Source organism: Betta splendens, chromosome 17 (genome assembly GCF_900634795.4).
Source record: "Betta splendens chromosome 17, fBetSpl5.4, whole genome shotgun sequence".
NCBI lineage: Eukaryota > Metazoa > Chordata > Actinopteri > Anabantiformes > Osphronemidae > Betta > Betta splendens.
The window spans coordinates 6629147-6650348 of record NC_040897.2 but is presented as its reverse complement, the minus strand read 5'-3'; the positions used below and the strand labels follow the sequence as shown (position 1 = coordinate 6650348).

At 47.0% G+C, this 21202-nt stretch overlaps 3 protein-coding genes and 1 long non-coding RNA gene across 6 annotated transcripts; 2 read left to right on the top strand and 2 right to left on the bottom strand.

The window, feature by feature from the left end:
* Window positions 1-176: 176 nt before the first annotated feature.
* Window positions 177-5789, bottom strand: si:rp71-39b20.4 (potassium voltage-gated channel subfamily V member 2). The gene is made up of 4 exons (XM_029132104.3): window positions 4257-5789; window positions 3493-4126; window positions 3063-3188; window positions 177-1805 (listed from the first exon to the last, which is right to left on the bottom strand). The coding sequence occupies exons 1-4, from the start codon at window positions 4790-4792 to the stop codon at window positions 1488-1490; spliced, it is 1614 nt and encodes a 537-aa protein (XP_028987937.1). The 5' UTR covers window positions 4793-5789; the 3' UTR covers window positions 177-1487.
* Window positions 5790-5834: 45 nt separating this feature from the next.
* On the top strand, window positions 5835-7281 carry rps28 (ribosomal protein S28). Its single transcript, XM_029132106.3, has 4 exons — window positions 5835-5949; window positions 6244-6291; window positions 6663-6785; window positions 7166-7281. The coding sequence occupies exons 1-3, from the start codon at window positions 5911-5913 to the stop codon at window positions 6783-6785; spliced, it is 210 nt and encodes a 69-aa protein (XP_028987939.1). The 5' UTR covers window positions 5835-5910; the 3' UTR covers window positions 7166-7281.
* An 890-nt stretch (window positions 7282-8171) lies between these two features.
* On the bottom strand, window positions 8172-14653 carry LOC121201791 (uncharacterized). 3 transcript variants are annotated; one of them, XR_008693056.1, is made up of 3 exons: window positions 14291-14620; window positions 12409-14108; window positions 8172-12088 (listed from the first exon to the last, which is right to left on the bottom strand). It is a non-coding gene; the product is annotated as an uncharacterized LOC121201791 (long non-coding RNA). The 3 variants fall into 3 exon arrangements; XR_005896901.1 differs by having other exon boundaries at window positions 8172-10327; XR_005896902.1 differs by having other exon boundaries at window positions 8172-14108; window positions 14291-14653.
* Window positions 14654-15377: 724 nt separating this feature from the next.
* On the top strand, window positions 15378-20812 carry angptl4 (angiopoietin-like 4). Its single transcript, XM_029132105.3, has 7 exons — window positions 15378-15994; window positions 16600-16710; window positions 16796-16886; window positions 18879-18989; window positions 19083-19178; window positions 19322-19606; window positions 19719-20812. Exons 1-7 carry the CDS (start codon window positions 15479-15481, stop codon window positions 19901-19903), a joined length of 1395 nt encoding a protein of 464 aa, XP_028987938.1. The 5' UTR covers window positions 15378-15478; the 3' UTR covers window positions 19904-20812.
* Window positions 20813-21202: the final 390 nt, after the last annotated feature.

The window sequence follows — 21202 nt, the reverse complement described above, 5'->3', positions numbered from 1 at the left end:
TGTCTATTCATTTGGCTGAGTCACATGAGGCAACCACAGTCTCTGGGTACTCTTGATTTTTAATTGGCGGGGACAGCGCTATTAAACCACTGGCATCTCTCCCATTACCTTATCCTGTAATACCATTAGACAGACAGCGCCGTCCCTCAGACAAATGAGACAAGTGTCTGTTAATCGACATAGACTTCAGCTTTATTCTATTACGAGGGGAAGTGGAAATGTTTTAATATGTAACCTAATCTGTGTTTTACATCATCTCCAGCCTGTGTTGCCTTTGTAGGTTTTGATGCATCTCATAAACAAGAAATAGAATAGATGAAATATTTTTATTATCTGAACAGCAACTGGGTAACAGACATCTGAAAGGTAATTAAAGTAAATCAACAATACACAAAGTATATATCATAAACAATCTGCAATTTTTATCACAGTCATACAAATACACACTTAAAGTGATAAAATTTCAACATGTAGGTCCAGTTCAAACCTGCACGTTAATTTATTTTCATACTTGTTCCTGTAAATCAACACTTTCTCTGCATATTTACAGCACAGAAAAGAGGCCATTGCACACACGTCTTACAGGAAGTTGCGTGACGACGCCCATCACAGCCGGCAGCCGGGGCCGAGGACGCCTCGGGCTCAGGTCTCACTCTGTGCAGCGGCGGAGCCAGCTACTAATCTGCTGGTTGACTACTGCCACCGTGTAATCTCAGTTTTCCTGCCGGACTTCGCTCGACACGGCCGACTGCACCTGATCAGATCCCTCCTCACTAAAATAGCACTGGACACGATTAACTTTTGCCCTTGTCTGACCAGGCGGGAGGCGCAGGCGCAAATCCTCGTAATCCTTAACAGCAGAATTACACTCGTGCGTTGGCTCGCTACCGGCTGAGGCTCTGCTCCTATTTAGGTACAGTCAAGCGCGTGCTGATGACTGGACAAAAAACATAAGAAGTCGTGCTTTTTATAACAATGACACCGTGCTGGCGTATGATGCATGGCACAAAGTAGAGCTTGGCTCCAGTCATGTGTGGAGTAGAAAGCGTTATTCTGAGAGAGTCCTGTTTGTGCATTTGTTTTTTGGAGGATAGCGGTCGGATGTGATGATTGACAGGCCACTCAAAGGTTTTACAGAAGATTCAAAGTCAAAGTCATATTGAGTGTCTATAATGAAAATTAAAGTGTAATATAATAAATGTAAATCAATAATAGCACTTTCAATAGAGAGTGAGTAATACTATTTTCATATTTTGGTTTAAATGAGTTGCAGCTGGTTGGGAACAGGTAGTTGGAGCGTCGTGTCCATTTCACAGGTGAGTCATCGCACCACGCACAACAGCAAAGCGCATCTCAGGTTATTGTTGCTCCCACTGATTCCTTCAGAACGGCTCAGAGCCGGAGGCAAATCAGGTCGTCCTGCCTCCAGAGCCACGGGTGATGAAGCCTTTTGGGGTTAACAAGGTCCGGCGGGTCCGCAGCGGATCTCAGTCCTCGCTCAAGTGGACGCTTTGCCTCCCGCTGGGCCGGTAGTGCACCTCGTCGTCGGAGTCGTCCGGCGGCTGCTCGATGCAGCCGCCGAACCTGCGCTTCAGGCGTTTCTGCAGCTGGAAGGTGCGCTCGCTGTTCGAGAAGGTGTATTCCTGCTCCTTGAGCTTGGCGTAGTAGTCGGAGAACTTGTTGAACAGGATGGAGATAGGCATGCCGTTGAGGATGATGCCGAAGGAGATGCAGCTGAAGGCCACGCAGCGGCCGAGGTACGAGATGGGCACCACGTCGCCGTAGCCCACGGTGGAGATGCTCACCTGCAGGAAGAGCGCGGTCGAGTGTAAGGAAGGAAATGCCAATATTCACAGTGTGGTTCAATCAGTCGGTGCTTTTAGAATAAAGGCGTCTGCCTCTGCCTTGGGTTTATTTCCAAATGAATGGAGTCCATGTTCATCCAAACCATGGCTTCGCCCTCTGCACGTACAGGGTTTTGTGGGGGTCCAGCAGTTATGTGCTTAAAAGCAAACGCAACACTTTGCTCGCTCAAATGGAATCAGAGAGTGTGTCTAAAAAACGAGACGCTTTGCACCGTATTACAGAGGATTAGACACATGCACGCCAACAGCTGCCGCCAGATAAAAAAAAAGCAAATGTGCCTAAATGAAAGTGGAAGAAAAACTGTGAAGGCATGATATTGTTAGTGGGATTATTCTGATCCTCCGACTAAATCAGATCGGTTTATTTTTAGCTGGAACTGCCTTGTAAACTTTACCTATGGAGAGAAACACACCGCAAGCCTGTGATGGAGCTTGCAAAACAGCTAATTAACAAAATATGCTGGCATCCTCCACTCTCACAGGATCCCATGTGCCTACACAGACACATCCAGCACTCACATATGCTGGTGGAATATTGTATACCTCTGTGTGGGGGTCCATTTATGTAATCGCTCATTCAGAATATATGAGCCTTTTTACAGAGTCCGCCAGTTCATCGCTCATGAAAATAGCAAATAACAGGAGTGTGCCCTCCCCTCTGCATTTTCATCCTGCTCTGACTAGGCAGACAGCAACGAATGCCACGAGGTCTAATCCCTGACACCTGAAATGCACTGCGCTGCTTGATCATCCTGACACACACCCCTCACTGAGCTCCTCTCCCAGCTCCTCAGCGCAGTGGAGGTGGACAGCTTAGCGGGCCTCATAACCAACTTAATCTTGATCCGGAAGAATCAAAGTAACAGCCATGAGATCAACTCCTATAAATGTTTCCCCTCGTCTATTAATACCTGAAAAATCAGGCTGCAGTGAAGCTTTACCTGGAGGTATACGAAGCTGTATACAGTATTAGTATATAACAAGTATAACTGGATGTTGTAAGTTTGGGTGTTGCTTTTTTAACTGGGATCATTTTTAATCATTTTCTTCTTTTACTGTAAGAAAATAAGTAATAAAATATACAAAATATGAGGCTATAAAGCAAACAATAGATGCTGTTTACAGTTTATTTTGTATTTAGGTTGAGAAATATTGAACACTTATTGAATAATGAAATAGAAAATGGATGTCACTCACCGCTGCCCACCACCAGGCGTCTGGTATGCTGCTAAAAGGCGTCCCAGGCTGGTCCACCTCCACAGAGTGCATCAGAGCAGAGAAGGTGAAGATGCCCATTGCAATAAACAGGAACAGGCAGCAGACCTGTATGGGAACAGAGGGGCACAGCTGGTGTTGTTTATGTCGGCGTGTGTTTCATCACACGCAGCAGAAGTGAGGGGGTAGCGAGCATCTTGAGTGCTGGCCATGTGAATCACAGCTTTAAAGGATGGTGGCTGATGTGTTTCATAATTTGTCCTGGGGACTAAAAGCAACAATGAAGTGAATCTACTCACTGAAACATCTGCGAATCAGTAGCTTTGGCTCATTTTGTGTCTTTTATCTGAAATGACCCCAAAGTCTAATCAGGAAGTGGGAGCTGGCTGCTCTGCATGTAATCTCTGTTTACCTGCTCGGAGCACTGGCGAATGGTGAAACCAAACGCCCTCATGCCTGTGGAATGGCGGGCAAGCTTCAGGATACGGAAGATGCGCATCAGCTTGACCACCTTGAGCACCTTGCTGACTTTGCTGACCCTCGACATGGTCTTCAAATCCTCCTGGGCACTCATGTCCTCAGCATCAATGATAAACGCTTCAAAAAGGAGCTGAATGAAGTAGGGCATGACGGCCACCATGTCCACAAAGTTCAGCGCACTCCTCACGAAATGTTTGATGTTGGAGGTGGTGACCAGCCGCAGGAAGTACTCCAGGGTGAAGAACAGGATGGAGAAAATCTCTATCCATTCCATGTAGGTCCTGCCAGCGATTTGGTACTGCCTGAGTTCTTTCACCGTATTCATTGTCATGGCAACAATCGAAATAAGCACGAAGAGACTGGAAAATACAGCAAACGCTTTGGCTGACAGTGACGAATAGGGATTCTCCATCAGGTCCCAGAGGGTCTTTCGAAAGTCTCCAAGAAACATGGTCTCGTAGCACTCGTCATCCTTATGAGGCTTAATTTCGTCAATTAGCTCCTGGTTGACCTTTAGTTGCTCCCTGATGTCATCCAGTTTCTCCTCATACAGAATCCGGCAGCACCTGAGCAAAAGAAGAGATTTACTGTACATGCTTATAAAAGCAATTAAGTGTTAAATCATGGTTAAAACACACAAGCAGTAATAAACCAGCCAACTTGACACATGGTAAGAATTAAATCTGTGTAGCGGACCTTGGAGTATCCCTGAGTTTCAGTCCCCAGAACGACAGCTCCTCCTCGAAGTTGACCGGGCAGAGACTGTCCATAACCCACAGGACGTTACTGCAGTAAAAGTGAAATATGTAGTGGAAAAACATGGGGTCCCTGTCAAAAAAGAACTCGTCGTTGCGCACATTGTAATCATCGCAGAGTGTCAGACGCTTGGCTGGATCGTTGCAGAGGGCAAGGATACCAATCCTGGTTTTGGGGTATCGGAGGACCAGATGTTTGGGGATGTGGAACACTTTCCCACCCACGTTAAGATTGACGATGTTGGACTGTCTTGGGTTGGGGACGTTCTTGGATTTGGTCTTTGCACCCTTTTTCCCATCAGGAGCATCGAGGTTGTCCATAGACGTCCATGGTTTCACAGAGCTGTCCTGCGAAAAGGGGAACTCGCCCTCCTGTTCCTCAATGCTTTGTACAAAGCTGATTTCCCGTTTTATGGTCGCAAAAAGGCTGGAGCGACGCTTTTTCAGCACTCTCAGCTTAGGTTTAATAGCCTCCATGGTGACAGCTTCTCGGAAGACCGGCCGGCAGAAAGGGTTTTTGACACATCAAATCAAGTCAAGGAAAACCAGCAAGGCTGTAAAGGTTCTCCATGTAAGCAAAACACAGTCCTCCTCTGCTTTCAGGTTGGGAAAAAAAGATAAAACGAACTACTGAGCTTGTCTCTCATTGTGCAAGAAGATCAACTGCATGAGTTAGGGATTCAGCCTCTTCACTGACTCTCTAATCCTATTGCTGTTCTTTCTGTCCTAACGCAAGTTAAAAATACTGTTCACGTGGATTAGTGCTGTGATTTAAGGCTTTGGGTTCTGAAAGAGGAGCAAAGGCAGAGAGAGTGGGGTGATGGTAGTATTGCATTGCTAACAAGGCTATGGAGGGTTATACTGATGCTACAGGTAGATTACACAAGGGAGCCCAAGCTATCATCATTCACAATGAGGTTCAATGAAGCTCTTTGGGCTTGACTGATGTTTATGAGATTTATCATTTCTACAGGATTAAGCATCGTCTCTGAGTCACTATTTAAATTTAGTATAAATAGTGGAATATGTTACAAGAAGGAATATAATGCAAAGCATGTATTTGTAAGAATGACTTTGTGAATGAGTATGATCCAAAAATGTTCTAACGTTTGTACTATATACAGAAGAAATTTGAAGGGTAACATAATGTACATGTGGCTTGATGGTCTTTGTGCTTTAAATGTTCAAAAGAACGGTGTAAAATAGTATTAAATTATTTACCGCTACAGCACGATATTAAAAAAAGAATTTAAAAAAAATACTGATTTAAGCATAATATAATATAATCTTACTGTTTATTCCTGCAGACGTAAACTGCAGGTAAATTTAGCAAATCATAGAATAATGGTACGCCCCATGTTTGCACCTATGAATATGTGTTAGTGGTTTTTCCCAAATGACCGGAAATTCAAGTAAAACATTATTAGCTTTAAAATGTATTTAATTTGCTATTATTTTAATATATTAGTTTAACCTATGCATAATTGTAATAAAAGTAACGTCAAAATGTTAATTTCTAACAAATAAAATTATTATAGATGCTATAAACGCTACGCGCGCACCACGTGACTTCCTTTCCGGTCTAACCTGACAACATGGACGCCAGCCGCGTGCAGCCGATCAAGCTCGCAAGAGTAAGAAATTGTTTTAAATGGTCGAAATAATCGAGTTTGGGTGGCGACGTGGTTACAGTAACAGTCGATGTGTCGTTCGGTCCTAAAATCTTGAAGTTGAAGTTGCTTTTATACATGAATTAGCAAATGCCTGTTTGCTCTCGTGCTTCCATCATGGAGGCCTCTTCGGTTCATGCCGCAGCGTCTACTGCTGGTTCAGTGTTCGCCTCATGAAGACTTACTGACGTTATTTATTGGTCCAGATATAGTTATTATAGTAAGACTGTTGTTAATGTAACTTGTCTTTCTTTTCAGGTCACTAAGGTGCTCGGTAGAACTGGTTCCCAGGGACAATGTACACAGGTAAGCTAACAAAGCTAATGTTGGAGCTTACCAATTCATAGAACACGTATTTTATTCTTTGCGAATAGTGCAAATTCTCAACACTGATCAGCGGCAGTTCTCAGTGAAGACATTAAGACAGTTCTGTCATCAAATAGTGATGAAATATACGAAATGCCTGCAGACACGATCCTAAGTGATATTAGCAATTTGGTAAATGTTCCTAAAACAGTTATGTTAAAGTAGCATTGAAAATGTTTTTATTATTTAGCTTTGCGCACAAATAAATGTGACTGCTGTGACAAACGAAAGTGCAGCATGAGATTGTTTCAGATTTAACCTGTCCACCAAGCCTTGATTCATGTTCAAGCTGTATTTAATGTGTTGTCCAGGTCCGTGTTGAGTTCATGGATGACAGCAACCGCTCGATCATCAGGAACGTGAAGGGCCCAGTCAGAGAAGGAGATGTGCTCACACTTCTGGAGTCTGAAAGAGAAGCCAGGAGGCTGCGATAGGTAGGACCACATTCTCATCACTCGTGTTTTATACATGTTTGCTTCCAGTTTATGCTCAGTTAGATTTTAAAAATGTATTGTATTGATGCTACAACCCTCTCAGTATTTTTAAATTACAGTAAATTTCATAAAGACACATTTATATGGAGTTCAATACGTAAAACAATACGTTGCTGATTTTACAATTTTAAACTTAGTGACAGCAAAATATTTCTGGCAGCATCTAGTGCACATGATGTAGTGCGTAGGGTTCATATTTCATGCATTCCTAGTCTTAAATGTGATGGGTTATTATATTTTTAAATGATACTCTACGCTTAGAGTATGCATGGTTTTATTTCTGTTGCTGTCTTTTAAGATTATCTTTCTTTTGCTCTCAGGTCCCGCTGAAGCTGTGAGGTGCTAATCCATTGTTGTGGAGCCGAAAGTGTATTGGTGCATTTGCAATGGCCTGCATCTCACAAGTTTTGAAATAAATTTTGGTTATCAAGATGAACATTTGGACGTCCTGTCTTTAATGTTTGTTCAGAACAAATTGTCCTTAAGAATTGTGTATCGTATGTATTTTATGCAATTTTGGGTGTGATATTTTTTTTTAAATATTGTGAATTATTTGGGAAAGGTGACAAATAGCATTTAATGAATTTATGGTCAAATCCACAAGTAAAATACCCACCAATACAACTGAGATGAATGTTTCAATAAGACCAATTTTTATATAAAAATTTAGAATAATATAGATAAGTTTTAAACCATTTCCAGGCTGGATTCTTCTAGTCTACTGGGTTCCTTAGTTTATCTGCAAGCTGAAACTAGAGCATAGCTGTTTTCAAATAGCCCAGTGTCATGAGGGTGATTCTGAAATATTACTTGAAGCAATTCAGCTGGTAGTTAAGCCACTTTAGTATTTTGTCTTGTAAATATACATTGCTCCAGTCGGGGACCAAGACTGCATTTTTATCATTCAACTGATTGTCAGATCAGATTTACTAATCTATATTTACATACATATTTTTTCCAGACTACAATTGCATATCTCCAGATGGTGTTAGAGGGGGATGGTCTCCTCACCGCGGCAGCAGATGTGGTTTCTCTGAATGCGTCATTCTAGTACCTAGCAGTCACGATAATATGCACATGTGGTGGAGCAGACATTTGTGCCAGCTTAATGTTGCAGTTTACTTCGACTCCAGAAGATGGTAGCATCAGTCTTTGCTCATGACTGTAGCGATTCACATCTGAGAACCTAAAGCTGCTGCACACTCTCAACCACCATCCTTTTCATTTATTGTCAGGATGGTAATACACATGTAGACTTATGTTATATTGCACTGGTTCGTACAAAGGACACACTGAGATGAAAGCAGTTTCATGTGTGCTACCAAAGTGTGTCCACTATTTATACACAGGCATGTTTTGCTGTCTAATACAATGGAAATACAGCCTAATCTACATTTTCTGTTGTCTCGTTTGTGCCGCTAAAGTTTAAGTAAGGTTTGCTTTGACTTGGATACATCATGACCATTTAGAGGCAGGAACAATAATACAGAAATTATGAAAAATAGAAAACATTTAAAGATGGAGACAGAAACAGGAAATATTTGACATTGCAATATTCAAGTATGCAAAACATAGAAGGGCCAGTTTGCATTTTGCAGCTTATTGAGCATAAACATTGTGGCTACATTTTCTTTGATTTTATAAACACTGGCAAATTGTTGCAGCTTCAAAAGGGCATCAACATGTAGCAGGAAAGATGAAAACAAATTAAGTCCTGGCAGCCCATCATTAAATTGAAGTAGGATGAGCCAGACCAAGAAGAGCATGCTGCCACTTGTATGCGAGCCACAATGAGAGACAATCAGACAGTGACAGGCTTCTGCGAAACCAGTCAGACTTAAACGTCAAGGCTGCAGAGCTGCACATGACACCGCTGAACCACCTTACAATTTTTGCAATCAACAGAATATATAAAGCTATGTATAAAGCTCAACACACAAGCAGCTGAACTGAGCAGAGGTTTATTGAGAGACACGTTTTATTGCATCTTTGTGAATTTAAGCCTGTGAGAGATAGTTGCCTTTCACAAACAAAAAAAAATCTGGGTGAATGAATGTTCCCACAGACACTGATGAAAACACAGGTCACACGTTCAAAGTCAAAGGAACGGTCGCTGCAGCGCCTGAACATGTCAAACCCGCTGAAGACCAGTGGTAAAACCTGAGGTTTCGGTCGGGCCTGGAAGGTTCTACCTAGATGTTACTGACCCAGCACAGGAAACATCTGCTCCGCTGTGGTCAAAGTCATGTGTCGTTTTGCATCAGCACATTGACAAGAATCACTGCCTACAGTGAAACCAAATCTGAAAGAAAGCACGGCGGCGGTGCTCTACAGGACGTAGCAGGCTTCACCCTCTTATCCTCAAGGCTGTCATGGTTCCACTCCCTCTGCCTCCACCTCTGCTTCTCACACATCCAGGCCTTTGACTGGCATGTGCTTCCCTCTCTGACATAGACACATGCCAAGTTGGAAGCAAATCTACCTCAAGGCCAGATGGGACATTTGTAACTAGACCCAAATCCAGTTTTGACCTTTGGTTTGTTTCTCAAGTGTTTCTAATGACGCTCATGTAATTTTTTTATTTCTTCTATAATTAATTTTTATTGTGGTCTAATGTTTTGATTATTTGGTTAGCGGTGATGCAGTGGTTGGGGTTGTCAGGGTTCGTGTTCTTGTATCCAGTTGTGTCACTACACTTCAGCAGACTTTAAAGCTGACCCATGTTTGTTCAATGTGTTTTTGTTTAGGGGAAAGAAAGAAATTGTCGAAATTTGGGACATGGATCAAGGCTACTTTTATTACAGCACTTGGAATATGTTTTTATCCAGATGGTCAGAGGAGCATTTGAGGTCTCTGGAAACAACAACCAGTTGCTAAAGACTTTATTTTTCTTAGTTCTTAGTTTTGAGGCCCAAAGTGGGCGTGTGAGACCACAGAGTAAATGTTTTATTATAGCATATTTTGAGCAAGAACCGCCACCCAAATAAAAGTTCAATTTTATACAGTTAAAATCTAAACTGCAACTTTCGATTGCTTTATGAAATCAAAAACAAACGTAAACCGTTTAATTGCTTCCAAAAGGGGAAAATGATTAGACCTGATACACACTGTATAGACAAATGTACAGTATAATTCAGATTTGTTGTTTCTGTTCATACATTATGCTTTTAGAACATATTTAACTGGCCTTCTGTTTTAGGTCGTCCTTTTTTGTACTTACATAGAAGTAATAATCATAATAATATGTGACTGCAAAACTCAATTTTAACTAAATTCTGCTGTTTCTGTTCTCAGTTTAACTTGTGTCGGTGTCACAGGGCTCGTTGGAGCTGAGAAGCTTGGCATGAAACCTTCAGGCCTTGTGCGTCTCACGCTGGCCAACAGGATGTGTGGCGCCGAGGTCGCCGAGTCTCCGGGGTGAGCGAGGCCTCTCATTAACGCGCTCGGAAAACGGGCTACAACCCGGGTCACGGCTCACAAATCTGAAAATGGGGCCCACAGGACAAACGGAGACAAGGAAAACAGGACAGTCACCCCAGAGGTAACTGGAAGACATTCCCTCGTTTTCACGCGGCCCGCTGGCTTTTTTCCACGTGGTCTCTGAACTTCAGTGCACCCGGCCTCTACATACAATGTCTCTGTGAAGCTCCCATTATTCTGTTCAGAGACAGGCCCTGTCCACCAATCAACCTTCTCTCTGAACCTCTCTTTGCTGCAACCACTAAACACTTTCATGTAGCATGAGACGGGCAGCGTGATGATGACGACAGCACCACTTTCTATAAGCTAAAGCACAAAAGGGGGACTTCACTGTGCGAAGGTCAGAAAAACAAGGCATCCATTTGTTTTTGTAGGGCTCTGTTCCCTGCGATGCATACGACATGAGACAATGTCACAGCACAAGCTGCAGGTGCACTTCACATGTTAAGATCCGGTGAAACGACGGGAGCCTGTGTTGGAAGAATCAACAACATGGGAGGAAGCAGGGTTTGAACCTTTGTGGCAAATGTTGAGGTTTTAAGGCTGGGGTGCGTTAGACCTGTGACTGCTGATGTTGTATCTTCAGACGTTCTGCATGTATGAATATACCTCTGTCTTGGTTCTGTTCTGCTAAGTCATAGTCATCGAGCCCAATGTGGCTGTTAATGGTCATAAAATATCATAACAAGCTATTTTGGCTGGTAATCGCCACAGGCTTGGATTCCTGGCCTGCTTCTACTCATTAGTGAACTGAAAATACAAAGACGCTGGACGTTTTTCCTGTGGATGTGTGCCGTGAGGAACGTTTATAATAGATTTAAAACCAGCATCATTGGCTCAGCGCCTTCTGACGCGCTTCAAGCAGCCTCTGAACTGAGCCACGCCGACCGTCTCCCCATTTCCAGGTTTCCGACGCTTGCTATTTCTGCAGCACAAACACGAGACGCGCCGCCTGTGTCTCGTTTCTGCAGACGCAGCTGCTGCAGTGAGAGGGCGGAGGCCCTGCTGTTCTAAGAGAACACTTTGTGATTCAAGCCTTCGTTCCTTTTTCTTTTCCCCATCTGCCTCACACAGCGAGAGGCCGTCTGCCAGCACCCACAGCTTCCACACAACAGGCCTCACTCTTACTTACTGTAGTCTCTCCGCCATCTGCCCGGACGGCACCTCCTCTCACCACTATACGTCCTATAGGTCCCTTTAGTGCTCCTCACTCTGGGGCACAGGCTCGTAAGTTCCACAGAAGGCCAATTAGTTCATGAGAATCAGGCTGAATAACTGGGGTACGTTCCATGTTCCACATTCCATTTTTGGGGACAAAGTCCTAACCTCTAACTCTGGGAAGGATAAACAGCAGTGATGAATCACATCTGGAGCTTTGGGCCCTTAAAACGTTGAAGAAGGGGTCTGGGGAGCTCGCTGAGCACGCACAGCTGCCAGTCCCCAGACAACCTAAATACGTGCGTGAAATATTTACAGCGTGGAATTCATCCTTGACCTTGGTCTCGGGCTCCACTGAGATTCTTAATCCAGTCAACAGTATAGCAGGGTCACAGCAGGGGACCCCGTTACATAAACTAAATAAACACATCTTTTATAACATTGTAAAACCGCAATAGCGTTTGTTTATTTGCAGACTGGTAACTGGGTTCCTGTTTCCCAAAGTGGTCTCACTATGTGGAAAATACCTTTATCTGTCAATGCAGGACCAGTAGATGTTATTAGGGACATCTGTATGTGAGTTCACATCTGCTAGTCCAGTGCATCTAGTAGAGAGAATAGCCAGAGTACGAGGTGTAAGGACTGAAAAAGGAAATGGCTGTAAATCATGCAAACAAACCTGCAGAGAGCAGGTATGAGCAGCATTCGCCCCTTCACATTACAGCCTCTAAGTGAAGAAAGAGCTGCGTTGCTCAGACGTTTCAGCCTAACGCGAGTCAGATATCTGTGCTTGTGTGAGAGTGTGTGGTTTTCTTTTGTACCAAAGCAAATTCCCCTCGGGATAAATGAATTTCGTCATATTTTGAATATTGAAGGCTTTGGCCTCATTAAAAGTAAGAAGTCCAGCATTTGTGTGAGAACTCACTGAGTCCCTCGTTGCGTGCGGACGCATCCGTCCAAGCCGTCAGGGACCCTGCAGGAAGGCTCTCACACTCCCAGCGTGCTCCTCCGCCCTGGGCCTGTTTGTGCTGGACCGAGCCGGACTGGACGTGGGGGTCACACCTTGACTGTGCGCTGGAGGCTACGGGAGGCGCTGCCTTTCACGTCTCTGTGGCACGCTGACGGTGCGGTTCCTGGGGCTGTAACAGTGAAACACCAACTAAACGAGCAGGGGTCAATGGTAGGAGCCCACTATACGCCACTAGGGGGCGGTAGAGGGTTTCACCTGGCTGACAACTGGTTTTGTGTGGAGTGTGTGTGTGTGTGTGTGTGTGTGTGTGTGTGTGTGTGTGTGTGTGTGTGTGTGTGTGTGTCCTATATATAAACATATCTTCTGTAGCATGTGGTTGCCTTCAAATGGGCATATTACAAATATCGGGTTGATTAATTAATGGTATTTGTACATCATCAGGAAAAGCACAGATGTAATGAGTGATGGCAGCACTAAACGTCACATTACCAGGCTTCAGGCAACGCGCTCGCTGGCTGACATCAGTCATCTTAACGGCATCACCTGTGCTTCTCGTGCTAAGTGAAAGTGTCAGCCAATAAATCAGGTTCTCTCCCGAACACATTCCGAGCGAAAACGTAAATCACGGCCGCTCTTATTTCCCCCAGAATGTGACGCTGCTCTGCGCCCACCTCTCCCAGGTCCAGACGCCGGCGCCGCTGCTCAATCACAAGGCAGTCATGAGCCCCGTTGGCTCACCCAGAGCCTCGGCGCTGAACCTGGCCAATACATGCCCGCTCATGAATGTCTCATGGCATCAGGACGTAGGACTGGTGATTTACGAGTCCGAGAGGAATGCGAGCGGCAGGAAACACATCAGGACGCAGCTTTCATATGTTAAACTGAATGCCTGGATCTGATCGTTAAAATGAATCTGTAGGGAGACAAATTCTTTATTTATAAGCATCTTCTAAGGTAATAAATGTACTCAATTGGAAGAATCATTCAATATAAAACCCTGTAGTCCTTTTTTTTTTTTTTTCTTTACCATGTCACGGTACTCGGCTGCGTTTGAATGCAGCCCTGATTTACAGATGTTCTGTGTACAATCTGGGTAAAAGGTCAGCGTGCTGTATATAGATGCGGCCATTTCGGGAAATTGAACAAGCAGCTGTGGTGCGGATCCGGTGATGATGGGCTCTGGAATGACAGGATGCAGAGGAGTAGAGCTCCGCGAATGTGAAGCGTCTCTGCTGAAATTGGGAGGATTGGAATGACCTCAGCGAAGACAATAACAACTGCTGAAGTAATATAAAGGTGACTGTTTAATCTAGCGTGGGTCGGTGACTGTTTGATTACAATATCAAGTAAAACCGGGTTTCTTCCACAACAGCATGAATCATGCCAACTGCGATTTCGCGCACAACTGGTTTTCCATATTGTATCTGGCTATCAGCCGTTTATCAGCAGCTACACATCCAGCTCTGCCTGTCAGTGCGAACCGCTTTTAGGCCCTAGAACAAATTCATTATCACCTGATAAGATGCCGGCTTCGGGCCACACGTCAGGAAGTGAAGGCCCGAAGCTCCGGGTTCATTAAACTCCCGTCGCTCTGAGAGGTTCACGATGATCAGCAGGCGTCTGTCTGCTCTGCCAAGTCGCCGCTCCTCCACCACCTGTAAAAAACAAGTGTGAGAACATGTTTGGATCCGGCGTAATCGCCCTTTACTGTAACTGGAGGCATCTGAGTCATAGCCGGGTTTAATACGCAGGTCTGTCAGTCTGAACAAACACAGGCGACGGCGTCCGCGCTGACCCCGCACGAGTCGCCGTTCAAAGGGAAAAAGCCTATTTTTACCCCAGAACACGGCGTCCCGGTGGAAATCCCTCCGTGCCGAGGCTTTGAGGGGGAAAAAAGGCATGTTTGTCGCATTCCAGACGCATACGTGAGAGGCCTGCGGTCCCTTTGAACCGAGCTTCCCCTCTCAGCACCGTCAGCAGTCGCCCAGTTACCTTTCACCCACTTAGACAGGAAAGGGTTAACGCGCCTCCTTCTCTGTGGTCACTGTGGGTTGTCTGGCAAAAAAAAAAACCTCCAACCCATAATGTGGGCATTCTCTGTGCTGTGAACTTTCCCCTAATTCTCACAGTCCTCAGCCCGGATCATAGACCGCTCGTCTCCTGACGCGCTCATGGTGTCACTCATTCATTAATTGCTTACACGGCCAAAGGCAGATGGACATGATGCCTCATATATGTATTCAACAAAAGCTGTCAGTGTTAAAAGGATGACCTCATCTGAGTTCATCACAGAACGGCTCATTTACTAGAACAATATTGTAATTGTTGTAAAGGATTAAGAATGTATTAAGGCTAATTAACAGGATTGAGGAAAGTGTATTCATTGATTGATTGATTTAATTATTTAATTTTATATCATGATGAATTATGACATTAAGACAGTTTTTTTTTCATAATTTATTCATGCATTCATGCATTCTTTCGTTCATCAGTGTGTCTCTTCTGCCATTTTCACACCACAGCTGAGTAACATTTCTTTCAGGCCTGAAGCCCCGAGAACTGCATGAACTGTCCTCGCGCGAGTCCACGCTGTGTTTGACGCGCTTCAATCGCGCTTCCAGCATCTTTATCAACCAAATTTCAGGATGTCCCTGAGCTCGTGAACTGATAGACTCTCGGGACAACGCATCGCACACATCACTGCTTCGGCATTACATCACAGTAAAGGGTTACACCTGTTGGGCACCAATTATACGCTTCCTGCGCGTGAAGATAACGTGGGGCCTGTCTCCCGTGGCGCACGGATGAAAGCCGGTATCCGTCTTATATCACAGGTCCCTCCTCCACCTCTCTGGGGGAGGGACAGAAACCTGAGAGCATCCGTACCCCTCCCTCTGCTCGGATGGCCAATGGCAGCCAGCTTCCAGCTGAGAGTTGTGGACTGTGAAACTATATAACGCTGCGCTGTGGCTGTCGGACCATGAGCCTGACTTGACAGGGACCGACCAGACTCAGACCCGGAGCAATGAAGACAACGCTGGCTGCTGCGACTCTCTGCCTGGTGGCGCTCACCGCCGCCGGCTTCCCCTTCGAGAGGAAAGGAGGCTCGCCGCCCGGCGTCGCTCCCAAGGAGAAGCGCGTGCAGTACGCGGCGTGGGATGACGTGAACGTCATAGCCCACGGCCTGCTGCAGCTGGGCCAGGGGCTGAAGGAGCACGTGGACAGGACCAAGGTCCAAATGAGGGACATCTCCACCAAGCTGAAGCTCTTCAACCGCACGGTGGCCGAGATGGGCCGGGAAAGCCAGCGGCTGCGGGCGGAGGGGGAGGCCCTGGCCGCTCGGGCCCGGGGGCTGGAGGACCGGGAGGGCCAGCTGCTGAACGTCACCGCCGAGCTGAGGGAGAAGGCGGAGGAGATGCAGCGGGAGAGGAGGGCGATGGGCGAGCGGATGGGCCGCCTGGAGGAGCGGGTGGACGGCGTGCTGCAGGGGGATGCGGTGCAGCCGGGGGCCAGGAACAACAGCGACGCCCGCAGCATCCAGGTGAGCGCAACGCCACAAGCTGAGATTAACGAGAACTAGTTACTTCACGCAGAGCGGTAGGTGGCTCTTGCGGTTACTGCGTGCAGGACGCACGGAGAGTTAATTAGTGGTCGCTCTTCTTTCAGCACTAAATGGGAAAAAGGAGGGGGGGGGGGGGGGGTAACACGCCTGCACTGCGTGGACGAGGAACGTGCAGTACGTGCAGGGAAACTCTAAAGAGCGGCCAGACAAAAGGCATTCACGCGCATCCGCTGCAGGAATGTGTGGGTGATTTTCCACAGCTGTCACGTTCCCGAGGGGGACTTGTAGCTCCTTGACACAGTTGGAAGCGCTTACGAGATTCCCTGTTTGTAGAAGCTGCGTTTGAGCCTGACAGACCTCATAGTGGGATAAAAAACACAGACAGTAAAGGAGTTACATAATGGCATCAGAGCCGGTTGGGAAAACACAAATGGTTGTCATGGATGGGTGGAAATGCGTCTGCGGGTTTTTTTTAAGTTCAATGCGGGTGCACAGTTTGTTATGAAGTTTCTGGTTTCGTTTTCGGCGGCGATGCGCAAAAGTGAACAAAGCGCTAACCGTGCGGCGGCTCTGTCGTTTTGCAGCTGATGCTGGAATCTCAGAACCGACGCATCGATGATCTGATGGAGAGGATCCGACTCCAGCAGGAGAAGCTGGACAAGCAGAACGTGCGCATCAGGACCCTGCAGAGCCAGGTGAGGACCCACGCGCGCTTTGCGCACGCGTCCGAACTCCACGCTGACGTGCCGCGTCTCACCGTCGAACCTTCACCTTTTCCAGATCCATCAGTCGAGACAGACCGCGACCCCCCCGCGCGGCACCAACGACTCCGCGCAGAGCCGCGTCCCCGAGCAACGCGACTCGCCAGTCGGTAAGTAAGCGTGCAAAGTCCCCGCCCTGCGTGCGTTAAGTCCGCTGCGCCAAATCTGACGCCGAATGCGGCACACCATCTGTCAGCAGCGCCACAAAGCGGCTTATGATCAACACCAATTAAAGTCAGGGATTCCAATCAAACTAATCACGTTCCTCTGCGCAGCGTGAGGCCACAGATGTCATCTGGTGGTCGTTTAGCGGCCCGAGCCTCGTAGGATCAAACCAACACAACAGGTTTTAGCGAACGAATGAGTAACAGCTCACATTGTCAGAACAGGTTTCACGGCTAGTTCAGCTCACACCGCGACTTACAGTCAATTGTACACAATAGCAAGGCGGAGCAGCTGGTGTTTAGACTGGAACAGCAGTCGGAGATCCTTCATCCAGACTGGACTGAACTGGAAACACACAGGGCACTGGGAAGAGTCTCTGCCATAATAATAATAATAATAATAATAATAATAATAATAATAATAATAATAATAGTAATAATAATATTAATAATGTTACTCATAGCAACAATTTTACCACAGATTTAATTTGAACTCCCACCTCCTGTTTCTGGAGCTGAGGATGAGAACTGGGTGAAAGGTAACTGAGGCATCTCTGGAGTTCAGTCAGTCGGTTCGTACACAATAACACCTCCGAGCTCTGACGTCAGCTGCCTTTAAGAAAAGAGGGGAGAAAAGAGTTCCTCGGGCAGCGCTTCAAGTAGGGGAAAGTTCAGCGGCGTCTGCGAGCGTTCAGTCAGGGTCACGCAGCTCGGTGGGATTACTCACACAGACCTCTCGTGTGGTGTGTGTGTGTGTGGGGGGGGGGGGGGGGGGGGGGGACCTGGAAGCGGCAGGGGGAGTCTTTGTTGAGCGGACGTATCACCGGCCTTGTGTCTGAGCCGAGAAAAGAGAAAAACAGAAGCAGGGGGTGTGCGGATGGGAAAAGACGCTCTAAATTTATCTGTTTTAGAGGACGCCCCCCCCCCCCCCCCCCCACACACACACACACACACACACACTCCCCCCACGTTTGGAGACGTCCCACCTTTTTGTGTACATCCCTCAGCGAAGAGCAACCTTTCCCCCAGATCTGTCAGACGTCCCCGCTCCCCCTCCGGCGGCTCGGTGTTCTCCTCCTCTCCTCCCCCACGTCCACACACAACACCCCCCCCCCCCTCCCCTGCCTTTGTGATGACGAGGAAGTGTGCCAAAGTTCAGGACACCCCCTGACCCCGAGGCGGACGACGGCCACGCCTCTGGAGGAAAGGCCATTATATGCTAATGGGCTTTTGTTGTCAGCAGTAGGAGTTCCCTGCTCGGTGTTGCTGCCTGATACTCCCCCCCAACCCCCCTCCACCCTCCGATCACCCCTCTGCTGGCTGCTGTGCACGTGAAGGCGGCGTGACAACCCAGAGGAGGAGGAGGGGGGGGGGGTTCCAGGAATGTAAAGGCTAGTAGCCTGTAACTCAAGCCTCGAAGGCCAGGCGGCCGTAAAGAGCGGAGTCTGCTTGGGATCTGGGAGAAAGGTCATATTTATACCCCAGTACGGAGTTCTCACTGTCGCATATTAATATCTCCAGACGATGAACGCCCTCGGAGCGGCAGCTTATTAGAAAGCACGCGACTCTCGAGGAAAACCGCCGCCGAGCAGTTTAATCAGACATCAAATCACATAAACACATTGAGATATATTCACTCTGAATAACACCATTATGTCTGAACTGGAACCCAAGCCCCATTAAAAGATAAATAAAACAATAGATAGTGGCAGAATCCTGTAAAACAGGTGTGTTTTGACTTAGACACAGGCTCATATCCTGCAGCTATTTCCTCAAACTGTCACAGGGAGTGTGTAAAGTTCATGGGGTTAAACACGCGTATTAATGTGTCACGTATAAATAGCCGCGTAGAGAACAGCCAATCTCCCTGTTTAGTCTGCGCAGAGATACGGCGCGGAGCTGTTTGTCTAAACACTTCTGTTTTCGCCCCCCTCGCAGACGCGGCGTCCGACTGTCACGAGCTGTTCCTCCGAGGAGAGACCGCCAGCGGCGTCTACAGCGTCCGGCCCGGCGCCGAGCCGTTCGACGTCTACTGCGAGATGACCCCCGGTAGGTGAACCGCGGCCCCGGAGCTGCGCCGGAAGCCGCTCGCGCCGAGGGCAGCGCTCTCTGACCGGCCGCTCTGTGCTGTTGTCTCTCCAGAGGGCGGGTGGACCGTGATCCAGCGACGCCGGGACGGCTCCGTTGACTTTGACCGGCTGTGGGAGGCCTATGAGAAGGGCTTTGGCAGCCTGAAGGGTAAATGCTCTTTGGACTTTGAGCTCACTCTCACTAACTAGACAGGTGCTGGTGCCCCCGGCCAGGCTCAGGTTAGCTCAAACCTCGTTACCTACAGCCGCAGCTCCGGGTGTGTTGTAACCACCGTGCTTCTCTATCTCCAGGAGAGTTCTGGTTGGGCCTGGAGAAGATCCACTCCATTGCCAGAAACGGCGGCTACGTCCTCAACATCAAGCTCTCCGACTGGGCGGATGACCTGGTATCTCTCAGCCTGCCCTTCCAGCTGGGTGGAGAAGACACCAGGTACTCGCTCCAGATTGCAGAGGTTGGCGCATTCAGCACCTTGGAGAGCTCCCTGGGGACTGACGCCACATCTGGCCTGCCTTTCTCCACCCACGATCAAGACAATGACCAGAAAAGTGACACCAACTGCGCCAGGCACCTCTCTGGTGAGTTGTGAAGCACGTTCACTATATTCAAGGCCGACACTTGTTTGATTTTCAGTGTCTAGCTTTAGCTTAAATGCGTCTTTTTAAACTGATTCGTGCTTTGTCTTAACAGGTGGTTGGTGGTTCAGCAACTGCGGCCGCTCCAACCTGAACGGCAGGTACTTCCAGAGTCCTCCTCCTAAGCAGCGTCACCAAAGGAAGCAGGGCATCTTCTGGAAGACCTGGAGGGGCCGCTACTACCCTCTGAAGTCCAGCGTGATGATGATTGCCCCCGCCGCCATCGAGAACAAGTCATGAGCACTAGAATTAGACAGAGACAGGCAGAAAGTATCACAGAACAAGGAGGAGGGTGTTGGACTGTTCGTTCTCCTCGTAGTGCTTCGTTTCCACCGCTGTGGTTTTGTCTGAGTGAAGAATCCTTCAGGCCCCTTAGAACAAAGGCGAATGGAAGCAAATGAGTTCCAATCCCTCCCTGCATCTAGAACCACAAACACAAACAAGAGAGGGACTAAATGTGCAGCTGCAGCTTTCCCACTTTGTGCCATTGCAATGGATTCCTTCCATTGGCACGAAGCAGGGGCCCCTAATCAGCAGAGCGAGTCCCGGCCTGTCCGCTGCTCCGCGAGCCGCAGAGCGTTTCCAACATGTCGAGACTTCTGCAGACGCGTGGCGTCAGCAGCCCGGTCGCAGCCAGACAGTTTCCATGTACACGTGATGACATGCGTTGCAATTATTTAACTGTAAACCAGGATCGTGACGCACAAACTGTAAGAAAGCTTTTACGGGACACTGAGAACCACCACAGCCTTTTCTACTGTACATGCAATATAATCGGTCAGCCATTTTGAATCAAAGTAAGCTTCTTCTTCACTGACTTTAATTTTTTTTCCGTGGAGATTTTGATGATGTTGAGTCACATTGACTGCTTTTATGATGAGACACCTGGTTTTGTGCATATTGTATGAAGGACTGTTGTGTCGTCTTTTCCTGACTGTTACTCGCGGTGACGTTCGTCTCATAAATTGAGTTTCTTTTTATAGATGCTCCCTTTTCTTATTTAAATGATGTAAAGAATCAATATATGTATGTATTTCTGGTGCTGCCTGTAATTTATATTGTCTTTGTTGTATTTACTAGATGTATAATTGTTTTATAGAAGAAAATAATGTTCTGGCCACAATGCGCCAATAAAGTCTATTTAAACTATTTTATACTTATGTCTCTATTGTTGTAGTAGTTGAAACTATCGAGCTTCTTCAGATTTCCTCCCACACTTGCTCTGGAACTAAACGGTTTTAACCAACCACACATGGCAGATCTCTTGCATCGTAAAAGCCTTTAGCTGATTAGTGACAGTACCTAAAAGCAAACTTCAGCAGCTCTTGGGTGTCAGCTTTAATTTTTCAATGCACTACTTTCTGCTTCCTCGTCGGGCTTATTGCTAATGTGCTTGGCCTCTAGTGATCCGCTGAACACTCACACCTGGTTCAGGAGCCTCTCTGGCAGAGCATCAGGTGGCGCGTGCAGCCAGCTGATGTCTTTGTCCGTCAGTGAAGTCAGAGAAAGTAAACGCCGGGAGGAGAAGGCAGAGCACAG